Source organism: Pygoscelis adeliae, unplaced genomic scaffold (assembly GCF_000699105.1).
Source record: "Pygoscelis adeliae isolate BGI_AS28 unplaced genomic scaffold, ASM69910v1 Scaffold173, whole genome shotgun sequence".
Lineage (NCBI taxonomy): Eukaryota > Metazoa > Chordata > Aves > Sphenisciformes > Spheniscidae > Pygoscelis > Pygoscelis adeliae.
The window spans coordinates 289411-303869 of NW_008824409.1; the positions used below are offsets into that span (position 1 = coordinate 289411).

The following is a 14459-nucleotide window of genomic DNA, read 5'->3' on the forward strand; positions in this document are numbered from 1 at the left end:
GGAATGTCCTGGTCGAGAGATGGGGCAGCTCAGGTGGACCAGGCATGGATGGTTTAATGGGTTCTGGTTTGCTTTTGCTGACTCTAGATTGTGCTGACGGAGATGTACTATGACGGGTTTCATCGTTCCTTCTGCGATACTGATGACCTGGACACCATCCATGAAAGCGACTGCATTTTTGCCTTTGAGACCCCAGAGATATTTAGGCCCGAGGGTATCCTTAGTCAGAGAGGTAAGTCGATAACTCCGCTTAATGCCCACCTCAGGTGACTAGGTGAGGGAGGCTTGTTTTGGAAAAGGATATACTGGAGAATAAAAGTCCCACAAGTAGTTGATGTTCTGATGTATTGATTTCAACTCTGACTTTGTCCAGACTCGTTCCAGCAGACTTAATGGTGTTGTCAGCCGGGAGGTTATCAAGAAGCGATGTATACTCCTTTCTTGCTCTTCCTGGGGCTGATTTTGCAGGCCAGGCTGGCTTGATGTGAAATCTGTTGTCAGGCTTAATTTAAAGATCTGCTAGGGACCAGATGAAGCCACTGAAAATGTGTGATTTAAAACCAGATTGCCAGTGATGAATAAACAGTCTCAGGAATGAACAAACACTTTCTCCTTCAAAGCTGAAAAAACTCAGCTTCTCTTCATATCCCTCTCAGTGAAAGGGAATAATTGCATCTTGGGTAGACGGAGCGTAATCAAAGGCAAATTTTATTATTGGAAGTAATAAGTAGGGTTTCTGTCACTTTAGCTTTTCTTGCGGGCAAAGATATGAGTACTTGTAGAAATTACTGTGCAAAATCAGTTAGGTGAGCACTTGCATATAATTTCTTTCTGTAAAGAAATAGTCACTATGAAAAGTAATTGCTCTTTGAAGCCTTCATGCAAGTAATAAAAATGGTCTTGGTTCCATACTGACCCGCTCCGCTGCAGCCAAAAGAGGGTTTCTTGAGGGGGGCATCAGGGCACTGAAGGCAAATGACATGACAAAATGTTTCCTTTTTCCTAATTTTTCAGGAATACATGTGAACAATAACCTGAATAACTTGAAATGTGGCACTGAGCACTCCCGAACAATATCTTACTCTCAAGGAACAGTGAAGTCTGGAAAACTGGAACAGTCCTCTACTAAACCAGTAGCAAACGACAAGATTGTCTTGCTGGTGTGTAACAGAGCGTGCACTGGACAGCAGAGCAAAAGGTGACTGACAGCTTCACAGTTAGTTACTCTTCTGGCTGCTTCCTTAACTGACTTGGGGTTTTACTCACCACGTAGTGAAAACACAAGGTGAAGGAGCAACAGCTTGCATTTCTAGCTTGCGCTAGGTGCTAAAGAACATGTTGATCAAAAAACATTAATGAATGCAACGAAATATTCCTAATTTTGGTGGACTTCAAATAGTCCCGTGTTACTGGAAAGCGGTGAATGCAGACCAGTTGGAAGGACAAACCACCTCTCTCTGAAGCTATCTGGTTTCAGACAGCAGCAAGCACATCTGACCAGATCCTGTGATGTGTGAAACTTTTAATTGGAGTGCAAACAGCGGGTGGGGGGAAGTGAGAAACAACCATGGCAAAGGCATTTGTACCAACTGCAGACTGAGAACTACCTCAGCTGCTGAAGTTTGTTTCACAAAAAGTTATCCCTGCCAGGTTGCAAGGCTCTGCAGCCTGAAGCAAGCCGCTTGAGCACAGAGCAGGGCTGCAGCCCTTTAAAAAGGGCCCTCTGCGTGGGCAGCCATAACAGTGTTTCCTCAAAGTTAAGCACCTCTCTTCTGGAGGAAAGTTTTTAAATGCCTGGTTTCTGGGAAGCTTCATCCAAAGCATGCCGAGCTCCATAGGTGCTGAGTGAGGAGGAGAGTGGCACTGTCAGAGTTTGGGGATCCGATTGCTGAACAGAATAATCTTTTAATTGCTGCCTCAAATGCTACTCCTTCCTGTAGGTTTGGCTTGCCCTTTGTGTTGCATTTGGAAAAAACAATTGCTTGGGATATTCTGCAGAAGGAAATTCTGGAGAAGATGCAGTATTTCCTGCGGCCTACAGCCTGCATGCAGGTGAGTCAAATGGTTTGTCTGTTTTGAGACTTGGAGCTCTGTGTGACGTGAGCTAAAGGGGAAGCCAGTTACTTGGAGCGATAAACATGCTGCACATGCTGAACTGATGGCTTCCCAATATTTCTTTGTGCAATGATGTCCAAGTCTGGTATTCCACCTCATTGGTGCTTTTGTCTATTTGCTGAAAGGTACAAGTAAGATTAGACTGATCAGGTGAAGAAATTACATGCTTCACCCCCCAAGAAATACTTAGTGCTGCTGTCTGCACTGGAAATCCACTGGTTGGCGGTTTTTGCCTAAAAGGAAAGCTGAAACGTTTGCTTAGTGATTGCGTGTTTCTCATGAGAACTCCCTCTGACAGCAGAGGGGTGAAGAGGGGTGTCTTCTCTGGTCACAGTGGAGGAGGAGTTGGATACAAAGCCTCAGTTGCTGTACCTCACCCCTCTGTTAGCTGCTTGGCATAGGCATATTTGAGACCTTGTGCATTTGCTTTCTCATGTAAAACACAAGTTCTGGGATAAAGTACATGTCAGCTGGTGCCGAGAGCAGGTTTGCACATAGGTAGGTTGGGTTTGAGTCACTGAGATGGCTTCTACTCTCTTGCAGGTTTGCCCATTCAGCTTGCGAGTGGTCAGTGTTGTGGGCATAACGTACTTGCTACCTCAGGAGGAGCGACCCCTCTGCCATCCAACAGTGGAAAGGTGGGTTAGCCCTCGTTCTCGGGAGCGGAGAGGTTTGTCAGCTGGGAACTCAGTGTTTAGCCATACAGAAAGGGACAGTCTTGGTGTGGATGGTGGGGAATGGACTTCACAGGCCTGAGGAGCAGGGAAAGGACTGAGTCTCCTCAAGAAGCTGTGTGAGGATTGCTCAGTTGTGTGTCATGCCATCTGGAGTCCGTCCTCCTTGGAAATGGAGAAGAGAATGAAAGTATTACTCCCCCCACTTTTATTTTTTTTTTTAGTGACTGTTATTCTTTAGAAATTTTTGTAGATGCCTGTTCTGTAAATAAATGTATGTTTATTTACAGAACTAATGTAGTTAGCTAAATGCAGTTTGCCAGCTTTGCCATGTTCTTTGCTGTATGAATTCCTTTTACTCCTTTGCATACTTGAGCTGTGTGGGAGTGGAGGAAGGATGAAGGGCTAGTGGAGAGAAGTTATATGCATGTAAAAGATAATGTAGGCTTCAAATTGAAAGGTGGTCTAACTTCTGTCTGCTCCTCTCTCCAGGACATTGAAGTCATGTGGACAGGGGGGAACTGCTCATGTGAAATTAGTGGTAGAATGGGACAAAGAAACTAAAGAGTAGTAAGTATGAAGTAGAAAGCCTTAAAGTGTGTTCACCTTAAGAGCGGTGCTTGTGGCCAGCTTGGCTCTGTGTGAATTGTGCACCCTTCGGCAAACACGAGACCCCTCAGAAACTCCACCCTGTGCCCTGGGGGACAGAGTGGGGCTGGGTGCACTAGACTTGCTCCGAGCTGGAGTCCTTTTCTCTGTAGTCGGGGTTTTGCATTATGGAGCAGGCGTCTCACCTGTGGCTCCTTCCCCCACAAATCATATTTGTGTGAGAGTTTGTGGGCAGTGAGTAGCTTTTTCTGTCTGAGAAACTGGAATGGGTGCCCACTGAAGCTGTTTACCCCTGTGTTCAGTTGTGTTGCCCTGGTGGGATCTCTTGCCAGTCGGCTCTCGCTCGTGTGCAATGGGACATATCCAGGAAAGAGCTGCTGTTTGTACCTTTAGGATGGCTCCTTGGCAGCATGGGGAGCGGGTGGATGTGTTGGTAAATGTATTGTCTCCCTGATGCAGCTTGTTTGTGAATACGGAAGAGGAGTACATTCCAGACTCCGAAAGCGTCCGCCAGCAGAGAGAGCTTCATCATCAACCTCAGACCTGCACTTTATCTCAGTGTTTCCAACTGTACACCAAAGAGGAACAGGTAGGGACAAGACTGTATAGCAGCCAAGACTTGGAAGGTCTGGCTGGTCCACATGCTGCCTGAACTCCCACACTCAGCAGAGTAGCTGTTTTCTGCAAACACTGATTTGTTGAGACAGGAGAATAAATTTGTAACACAACACTGGTTACCAGTCCTCCTAACGGAGTTTCTCTGCAGTGAGGAGGAAGTTGTGGGAGGTACTGCTTTTGGGTTTTTTGCCCCCTAAATGTTGATATGAGAACTTACTCCTCGTTCTGCAGTAGCAATGTCTTTTTCTGGCATACGTTATAAAGGGTTAGAACAGTGTGGCTTCTTCATGGGAATTTACTGCTCTGTCTTGGAGCAGTTGTGTGTTTCCAAGCCTGAGCAGGACTGCGGCTGGCTCAAGGCAACGGTCGCTGAATGGGACCCCCCGAACGGCAGCGCAGTGACTGCCGAGCTGAGTTCTCCAGAAGCGTGGCCCTTCTCCTCTAGCTCAGCTCATGGTGTGAGGAGGTTGAAGTGGCAGGAGAGATGATGTGCCATAGGGCAGACTAGAGATGGGTCTGATCTGGCCCTTGCCTGGAACACATAAGCAATCTGCATTTCTTTGCCAGAGGTCTCTAATCTGCTGTAAAAAGGGATGGTCCTAGAGGTGGACTGCGGACCCGTGATTGAGCTTTAATAATTTTGGAGCCTCTCTTGTCGCTTCTTTCAGAGGTGAGGGAAAAGTTGTTTGACAGCTTAAAGCTCTCTGGCTTCTGAGTTTTCTGAGCACTGGGCTGTGGAGGGAAGTGCATGTCGTGTTTGTGTCTTTGAAAAGACAAATTCTCCTTGGTGGACAGTGAAAATCTCTGCAGTTTGTAAGTCTGTGCCATTGGGACATAGGGAGGAAGAGGGTTTCCAGAGGGCAGCGAGGTGTCAGAGATTAAATTCGAAGCACATCTGTCTTCTTTCTGTTCTGATTCTTTCTTGCTAGTTTTCTTGTGAGAATACTTTTACTCAGGCTGCCAAGCCCATCTGCTTTTTGCCTTTGTTTTTTCTTCCCCACTTCAAAGGGATTGGGGTTTATAAGGTGCAAATAGCTTCTCAGCACAGCAGCACTAGTTGAATTCTGTCTTGCAGTGGGAAGTGCCTCCTGCGTGAGGCGCACGTGTCTCTCTGCTTGTCACTATTTTGAAAAGCATCATTGGGAACCCTGCATTTCCAATGAGCTTGATAAATGCTGGAGGTAGATAGGGTGCAGGTGTCAGTGTCTGCACTGGGCCTGGGGCAGCAGAGGAACAGTGGTGTAGTAAAAGCTGCCTTGGAATTTAGAAACTCATACCCACTGATGCCTCTTCCTTGTAGCTTGCCCCAGATGACGCATGGCGATGCCCACACTGCAAGCAGCTGCAGCAGGGTAGCATCACACTGAGCCTCTGGACCTTACCTGATGTTCTCATCATACATCTCAAAAGGTTTAGACAGGTAAGGATGTTTGCAGTGATGCTGGAGGACTGCTTCTCAGCCAGGGAGTGACCTGACTAGACCACCTCTTCAGAAGCAGCTGTTCTGCCCTATGCATTCCTCTCCTGGGTTTTTGTTTTCTCCAAGCGTGGTGGCCTCGCTGCCACTGCAGCTCACGCTATTCTCTGTTTACGCAGGAAGGAGACCGAAGGATGAAACTTCAAAACATGGTTAAATTCCCCCTGAGTGGCTTGGACATGACTCCTCATGTTGTTAAACGCAGTCAGAGCAGCTGGAGTCTGCCATCTCACTGGTCGCCCTGGAGGAGACCTTATGGTCTCGGAAGGGATCCTGAGGACTATATCTATGACCTGTATGCTGTCTGCAATCATCATGGCACCATGCAAGGGGGACACTATACAGGCAAGTATCCTGCAATATTATGTATGCTGGATCCTTTCAGAAAGAAAACGGTTATATTTTTCTATTGAGCGTCCATAACTACTTCATCTTTCTTGACAAAAGGACCTAACTGAACTAACAAGGGCGGGGCTGTGTAAACCTGAGGGGTAACCTTTATGGCTGTGAGGAATGGAACAATGCCTGGTGACCCCAAATGTCTTACTGTATGTTTCTTTCTCTGCTTTTTTTTTGTTTTCCTTCAGAGTAATGTATCTGGCCTTTCATGTTTCAAAAATGCTTATGGCCACTCAACGCAGAACTCCTGTAGTTGCAAGAGGCTGTTATACATGGGAAGTATTTGCACATTGCCTGTGTGCACAGCCAGTTTATGAACTCCTCTTTGCTTGTTTCAGCAGCTCCCAGAACAGCCAGAGATAGACAAAGTTGCTTGGTGGTTCTTAAGATCTGTGTGACTTCACATAGCAGCCCAGAAAATGTGTGTGTCCAGTTTTGCCCTCTGATGTACATCTCTGGGCTGTGTTGTCCTGGGTGGGCTCAGTTAGAAGGAGAATCACTGATGGAGGCAGACTGCCACAAGTAACAGAACGTGAAGTGAATGGAGCCACCCCAAATGGTGTTCTGTTCTGAGCAGTAGTGTTGGACAAAGAAAATCCTGAAATGTGAGCTGTTTATCGTATTCTGGTGGCCTCAGGCCCCTATCTTGCCAGTCAGACTGGAAGAGGATGTGTTGCATGAATAAATCTGTTCCTTTCATTCTCTTCTGAGTCCATCATAGCAGATAAGGTCATGTTTAAGTTATCATACAGCAAACCTGAGAGTAGTAGGAGTGAGGAAAGTCTAATAATTATGTATTTTCTCTCAGCATATTGCAAAAACTCGGTTGATGGCCAGTGGTACTGCTTTGATGACAGTGATGTTCAGCAACTTTCTGAAAATGAAGTCTGCAAGCAGACAGCTTATATTCTTTTCTACCAGAGACGCACAGCAATCCCATCGTGGTCTGCTAACAGCTCTGTGGCAGGTAAGCCCCGCTAGCGTTGTCAAGGAGTGGTCGTAGTTTGTCTTTCATGGATAGGTTGCCTTTCTGAAGAATTTTCTGCCCAGCTCTGCTTAAGCCCCCGCTCTCTGTCCCAGAATTCAGCGAGGCTTGTCTCAGTCTGCTGTGCATCAGAGGCTGTGGGAAACTCCCACCTCTTCTGTTAAGGCTAGTTGTGGCAAAGAGGCTGTGGAAATGGGGGAATCCCCCTCCACCCCCATGGGTAATTCTGCTCAGAGCTGCCCTTGTCAAAACCATGACATAAAAATGTGACTAGCTCATTCCCTCCAGCAGTGCTGTTGGTCTCAGGTAGGCAGCCAGCAGCTGAACGTGTTGGTTGAATCCAGGGTGAGCTGGGGGCAGACACAGGCTTGGTCACTTGGCTTTGGAAAGGAAAGGATTTGCACTGCATTTTTGTGGCAGCTCAAGGACTGCCCTCTACCTGTGTGCTGCACTGATTCTTTTGATTCACAGCATACTGGGACAACTGCAATTCTGTCTTTCACTTACGACCATAACTATTTCATAAGAGTAAAAACTTACTCTCTTGGCAGTATCTGGATGCTGTGGCTGTGTGGGCCAGCTCCATACTCCAGGTGTCTGTCAAAGCCAGTGCAGTACGTACAAAGCCTTCCAAGGTTTCACGTGTTCTGCAGCTGCACGCTACTGGCCTGATGTCTGTGCCTGATTCCTTGCAGGCTCCACAAGCTCCTCGCTCTGTGAGCACTGGGTCAGCCGTCTTCCTGGTAGCAAGCAGCCCAGCATTGCTTCGGCAGCGTCATCGCGGCGCACGTCTCTGGCTTCGCTCTCAGAATCGGTAGAGCTGACTGGGGAAAGGAGTGAAGATGATGGTGTGTATCAACACTGCAGCGTGTGGGGGATATTGGGCCACTAGTTCTTCTGTTACAAGATCCCTACTAAGATAGCTGCAAAATATGTAGTTACAAGGGGACAGTTCCTCTAGCAGCTGGGGGAGGCAGGCCCTGTGTCAGTAGGAGCAGATGGGTTCTGGCACAGGTGAGTTTTTTTCTCTGGTGTGAAGGGATGGAGAAGAGCAGGGCAGGAACCTTAAGGATCCTTTCTTTGAAAGGAAATACCATCAACTAAACCTCTCAATCAAGAACTTCTTGTGTTTGTGTTTTTTCTGGGTTTCACTGCAGCACCTTTGCAGGGTGGCTGACATGTCACTACAGCTTAGTGCAGGTACTCATTGTCTGCTGCCATGCTGCAGAGGACTGCTCCCAGGGAGGTGTGAAGATATGCAAATTCACTTGTGTGTGCAAGTAACTGTTCAGTTCCTGGCTTTGCCTGGCTTCTCCACATAGTGCCTTATAACTCTTGAAAATGTGGAGCTTTGGGGGTCAGTCTGAGCATTTTGAAGTGGGTATAGAGATGTCCCTGCAGCAGTGTTGTGATCTAGCTGTCAGATCTAGCCATGGTAGTTGCATTTCTAAAATGCTTATTGTTGTACTTCGTGTTTGTAAATACAAATACATTGCTTTATCTAAAGAGGTAGGAATCCTACTTTGCCTTTTACAGGATGGTATGGGAAAATATTCTTTCATACAGAAAAATGTATTTATGGCAGCATAATCATAGTTGGTGAACTTATTGCTAGCTTCACGGACTTCCAAGGTACAAAACCTGTGTTTGGTCTCCCGCTGCTTGGGGATGAGAAGAAAATCTGGATTTTCAATTACAGGCTTCAGAGAGAGTTACTTCTGGGTGACCACTAGCAAATAACAGTTGTTGAATTCCTTATTCAGCTTTTACGCAAGAAGCTGTGCCTGCAGCAGGCGTGAAGGGATAGGTATACAATCTGGTGTAGGTGGGCTGACTCACAAATGGAAATAGCGTCTGTGGATAGGTGGGATAAACGGACTGCAGGCTTGGCTTTCATACTGAGGATGTCGCTTTCTTTCCCTGCAGGAGGATTTTCAACTCGTCCCTTTGTAAGGAGTGTCCAGCGTCAGAGCTTGTCATCTAGATCTTCTGTCACCAGCCCACTGGCAGTGAGTGAAAATGGTGTCAGGCCCTCGTGGTCACTTTCTGCAAAACTGCAGTTGCGCTCCAACTCTCCATCGCGCTTCTCTGGAGATTCCCCTGTACATACCTCTGCTTCCACTCTGGAGAAGATTGGGGAGGCTGCTGATGATAAAGTCTCCACCTCTTGCTTTGGCAGCCTGAGGAATCTCTCTAGCAGCTACTTGGAGCCCTGTGATGGCAGTCGGCGAGAGCACAGGACGGCTCGCAGAGCCCCCTTGGCTGTCATGGAAGGGGCATTCAGGGAGGAGTCTGTTGTAAGGACATCTAGCTCAGATCTTTCAGATGGGTATGGTAAAAGCTCTGTGCAGCCAGACAGGAACCACCCTGCTTTGGACCCTTTTGATAACAACAATCAAATCGCCTTTGTTGATCAGAGTGATTCTGTGGATAGCTCTCCAGTCAAGGAGGTGAAAGCCCCCATTGGGACAGGGCTGGCTGCAGAGAAGGCAGGTGGCACCCCTAAGAAGGTTCACAGCTCCAAGGGAGTTTCTGAGCCAGACAAAAGTTTGAGGAAGGGAAGGACAGTCTTACCTACCCAAGAGACCAAAGTCTCTCACTCTTCTCCTCCACTAAAGAGTTCCCAGAAAGTTTCCCGGTCTAGAAGTAAGACAGACTCCTCTAGGGCCAGTGGGCGACATGGGTCTCCTGCTCCCACTCAGGCTAGGAAGGACCATAGCGTGAAGCCCCTTGAGGTGGCTGTCCCATCGGCTCAACAGAAGCAAAAGTCAGGTGGTTCTCCATCCTCCACAGCTGCCAAGAAAACCCCATCAGGCTCATTGACTAAGGGCTCTTCTGCTGGGAAGAGCCGGACTTCAGACCGAAGCCTCAGCAGGGAGGGCTCTAAGATAAGTCTGGGGTCAGATAAAACAAGCGTTACCAGCAGCTCAAGAACGAGCTCCCCGCGGATAAGCCACTCTAGGAGTGACAGCAGGGCAGTAGACAGCAAGCATGTGCGGAGTTCCTCTATGGCCAACCTGCGGTCTCCAAATGTTGGTGTGCGTTGTGGTTTGAAGAGGGACAGCAAGTCAGAAGAGAAAGGATTATCTTTCTTTAAATCAGCCTTAAGGCAGAAGGAGACCCGGAGGTCTGCAGACCTGGGAAAGACAACGATGCTCTCAAAAAAGACAGTGAGTGGCAGTTCCAAGTCAGGCAGTAAAAATGTGCTGGAAGACAAATCGGAGAAAGGTGTTGTCCCACCAGCCTCTCAAACCAATGCCAACATTACCACAAAAGAAAAACTTGTCCCAAAAGATGCCACACCCAACAAACATTCTCTGCTATCCAGTCGCAAGTCCAAGTCTTCCCAGCTAGATCCCGGAGTCCAGTCTCCTCCTTCCAGTGGCAAGCAGTCTGCTGACAAGCCGCTGAAAAAATTACCTTCCAGCATGCAGGTGTCTGTACGGCCTTCTCTGGAACCTCAGTGAAATGCTGCAATCCAGGTGTCTTTTCTGCTGAGAAGCTAATTTATTCTGAGCTCTTGTTTTTTTGTTCATGTGCCTAATGTATGTTTTGAGGAGAAGTTAACTGCAAGTTGTTAAAGCGCCTTTTTATTCTGCCATCAAACCAAATAGCCACAGGCAGCCAGCACTGATGCAAGTAGTCTAGCTGGAGTTGTTGTTCAACATGAATGCAGCTGTCCCATAGCACTTGTACAGGAGTCTCTTTATAGCAAATGCAACAACTTTCTTCAGATTCAGGGTTTGAAATCTGAAACCCAGTTGTACTGACACTAGTGTGCTTTGTAGAGCTGTGAACTGATATTCCTTTGGTCTCGTTCTGAGCAGGCTGTGTCCACGCTGGTGTATGGCCTTGTTCTGAGCTGTGGAGGATGCGAAGGAAACTGGAAAGGGGAGACTGCCGCTTCTTTATGCTCTCTCTCAACCCTCTCTCCCCGTTCCCCTCCATTTTTCAAGCTTTCTAAAGGGCAATATTTCAACACTAATGTTGTTTCTCAGGTATATACTCAGCCAGTATAGGAGGGACTAGCATTAGTGGATGGACAGAAAGGTACCTGTGTATCTGTGCATATGCGTGTCTGGAATAGATTTCGTTTTTGCATTACAACAGCAGAAAGTTTTGTTTCATTTTTTTATGAAATATAACCTGCATTTTTTTGTTGCTATGTCTATGAAGAGTTTTATTCTGTCCATACCTAAGGTGACCTCTACCCTGTCCTCTTTAATTTCTTACTTTCTTCTGAAACACTATACTAAGCAACAGAAGAAATCAGCAGCTGGTTGCCAGCTCGTACCTGTGAAAGTGCTAGGCGGGAGATGGTTGCAGTGCTGTAAGAGAGCTGTCTTCATGCACCTGAATGGCAGTGATGCTGTTAGGACCCCTGTTCGAACTCCTGAGAAGGAGTGTTTCCTAATGTGCTCAGATGCTTAATCGTAGTGGTGTGAATATAGCATCCGTTATTTATAGGAGCAATGTTTAGATAAGCCAAGTGTTGTCTTCTCTGCCTTCTCTGAGCATGCTTTGAACAAGCCTCTTCGTGCGGGTTGGAGGGGCTGTACCAAAATACCGTGGAGCAGTTCTCACATTCTCCAGGGTGCTGCTACGTTCCTCCCTTCGGCATGCTTGTCACCTTCCCTGGTGGGTCTGGCTACCACATGTCTCAGCGAAGCGATCCCCATTCTTCTTTGGATGACAGTCTCTATCAGGGTTAAAACACTACATCTAGTGACGTCTTTGTTTACATGCCCTTCTTACAGGGGAGATTCCTCAAGTTCTTTAAGATTCCTCTTAAAAGGTGGATTCCTCAAGTCCTCTTATATACATGTGGTGTAATCTTTTTTTTAATTTCATGGGTGTTTATTAATGTGCTGCTTATCCTTTATGTACAGCAGCAATCTGTGTAGGTCACGACATGCAGCAGCTGGCAGTGTGCTGGGCACGCTTGTGTTCTGAATGAGGTCTTTGCCTGTCATACAGTCGTGTTTGGCAAAGCTTCTCCAGGCTTATCTTATGGACAGACCTATTTGTACATCTCTTCTGTCACTGTAACAAACAGCCCTTGAACAAGTAGTGACTCTGAGCTAGTCTCCTCCACTCTTGAGCTGATGTGCTGACAACCCTGCAAGAAGCCTTGCTCCCAGGTCTGCTGGGCGTGGTGCTGCTCCGTGATCACTTCTTGTACTCGGCTCACCACACATCTGCAGCAAGCTTTGGAGAGAAGTGTTTTGGGGGTAGCTGACACCTTGGAGAAAAGGCAGCGTGTGTGTGGAGCTGAGCTGGGGGTGCTACAGAGCTCTAGTCAGTGTGACGGTGAGCCCACCTGCAGTATAACCCTTGTTCTGTCCTGATGACGTTCTGCAGTACTTACCTTCATGCAACCCAGAAGCGATGCCAGCAGCCTGCATGTCTTTACAATGTGCTGGACTCTGTGCCCTGGACTATGTTTTTAAACCTGAACATGACCATCTTCTTGACGCATTTCTTCTCCCGGGTATTGTTTCAGTCTCATTTATTGCAGCAACAAGAAGCAAAGATTGCATTACTTGCTTCTTAAATGTATGACTAGGATTATTCTTGGATTATTTTTTGTTATATCCAGCAGAGCAGATAAGACTTGCTTCACATTGTAGTACTTAAATTACTCCCTGAAATGCTGATGTTGAAGCATTTGTTTAAGGTTTTATCTGTATTAAGGTCTTGCACTGTGTTGGCTCTTCTCTTGTAACAAGTCTTCTAGCAAGAATGTACTTCTGGTAGCTAGTGCAAATTTGGCTTGGTATCTTTTAAAATAGACAGAACCTAGTTTTCTGTGTGTTTTACCATGGGATATTTGTGAAAGGTTATTTTTATCAAATGACATCTTCTTTTCATGCCATCATTCACTGAAGAAGTTTAAACTGGAAGCTGGTGTATGGTTTTTGAGGTGTTTTTGCTCCTGTATTGCATGCCTGGACTGAAGGAAATCTGAAGCCATGTCCAAATTGGCATTTTAGCTGAACGCCAGTTCAATATGTTTGTATTTGGGGCATGAGAGTGATCATTAGAGCTCCCATTTGGACAAAATGGGAATGGAAGGTCCTGGTGCCAAGTGTTCCGGCAGCTGATGTTAAAAGCAGTTGAACCTCTGCAATCCCATGATGTGTAATCTAGCTCTTTTTCTGTGTATTCTCCATAATTCCTGATGGAAATTGCTGCCAGCTCCAGCACTATCTACTCTGCATATGCTGCCAAACTGGATTTCCTACCCGTCCCTCTGAAAACAGCAGCTCTGGTGCACAGACTCCTCGCTCCGCAAATGAGCATGGGGTGGGCAGGAGAGGCTGTACTGACAGTGCCCTCGTCTTAGAGCAGATGGTATGCTGCTCTTCTGTGGTGGGCTGCCAGCACGTGGCGTGTTTTCTGGCTCAGGAGGGCTTGACTTAGGGTGTCCTCGGGCAAAATGTTTTGACTTACAAGGGTGCACTGTAGTTCTTGTTGAATGTAAGGCACACACCAGGCAAAACGTGCAAAGCATGCCCGTGCAGGACCTGGAAAGTGCAGTCCCTGTTCTGTGGCTGGGTCCGTTCTGTAACAAATCAGTTTGGAAAGCAGCTGTTTGCTGCCACTCTGCATCTCTGCTTTTTGGTATCACAGATTTCCACTAGTATGTGAACTTCCTTGCACAGGAGAGGGTTGAAGGGTGTGGGTCCAGGAAACAACGATGTTCATTGTGAGTGAAAACCAAGCCTCGTTGTTTATGTTAAAGTCATGGCTCCATCAGTGATGTAGAGTAAATCTTTCTAAAACTGAATGTAGGTTATTGCAGGCCCTGCTTAAAGTGATTTGGGGAAAAGCAACATCAGCCTTCTCTCCTTGCTTTAAAGCAGACTTATTTCTTAGCCCTTTCATGCATAGGAATTCCTGTCCATGTGTATCGCGTTGTTCAGATGTAAGGATGTGGCACGGTACTAGGGAACACACCAGAGAGGGATCTTCCAAGTCCTGGATGCCACACCACCTTGGCTTTGTGTATTGATCCTTAGAGCAGTGAAGGCTTGAGGCTGTTCTGAAGCAGCCACTTGTATGAGGTCACCTCTTTTTCTTAAAATTCATGTTTGGCTTCAGAAGCATTTGTGGCTGTGGAGGAGGTGGGTTCTGCCATCTTCTGAAGGTCACTGCTGGCCAGGGATCTCCACCTGCCCCTGGGTGATGGCACGTGGGGCCTGGAGGTCTTGTGGCTGGGTGTCTGAGTGGGACGAGAACGGCTGCTGTCCAGGTCTGCTTTGCCAGTCTTGCACAGCCATGGTGCCTGGAAGCAAAGGTTTACAGGGCAGCCTCACGCTGGTGAGAAGTGCCTTGAAAGGGGGAGGTCCAGCACTGTCCCTGTTCTCAAACAGCCGTGCGAGCTCCGAGGGAAAGCAGGCTTCAAGTCCTCTGAAGGGTTTTATGATGTGTTTCCAAGCAACTTTGGGTTGAACTCACCTGCGTCGGCCACGTGTCACTTGTATTTCACATCACATCTCTAGTCTGACACTTGCTCCTGTTCCTGGAATCAGCCCTCTGGGCGCAGGAAAGCAGTGCCTTCATTCCAGTGCTAGATTCC

The 14459-nt window shown here is 47.2% G+C and overlaps 1 protein-coding gene across 1 annotated transcript in view; it reads left to right on the plus strand.

Annotated features, from left to right (window-relative positions):
* USP31 (ubiquitin specific peptidase 31) overlaps nucleotides 1-14417 on the plus strand; it is an 18208-nt gene extending 3791 nt beyond the window's left edge. Inside the window, exons 5-15 of the mRNA XM_009320502.1 lie at nucleotides 88-232; nucleotides 1015-1198; nucleotides 1941-2052; nucleotides 2659-2753; nucleotides 3282-3359; nucleotides 3858-3987; nucleotides 5317-5436; nucleotides 5613-5838; nucleotides 6701-6859; nucleotides 7573-7725; nucleotides 8804-14417. Of these exons, the coding sequence (XP_009318777.1) occupies nucleotides 88-232; nucleotides 1015-1198; nucleotides 1941-2052; nucleotides 2659-2753; nucleotides 3282-3359; nucleotides 3858-3987; nucleotides 5317-5436; nucleotides 5613-5838; nucleotides 6701-6859; nucleotides 7573-7725; nucleotides 8804-10344 (2943 nt within the window). The 3' untranslated portion in view covers nucleotides 10345-14417. The remainder of the gene's footprint in view (nucleotides 1-87; nucleotides 233-1014; nucleotides 1199-1940; nucleotides 2053-2658; nucleotides 2754-3281; nucleotides 3360-3857; nucleotides 3988-5316; nucleotides 5437-5612; nucleotides 5839-6700; nucleotides 6860-7572; nucleotides 7726-8803) is intronic.
* Nucleotides 14418-14459: the final 42 nt, after the last annotated feature.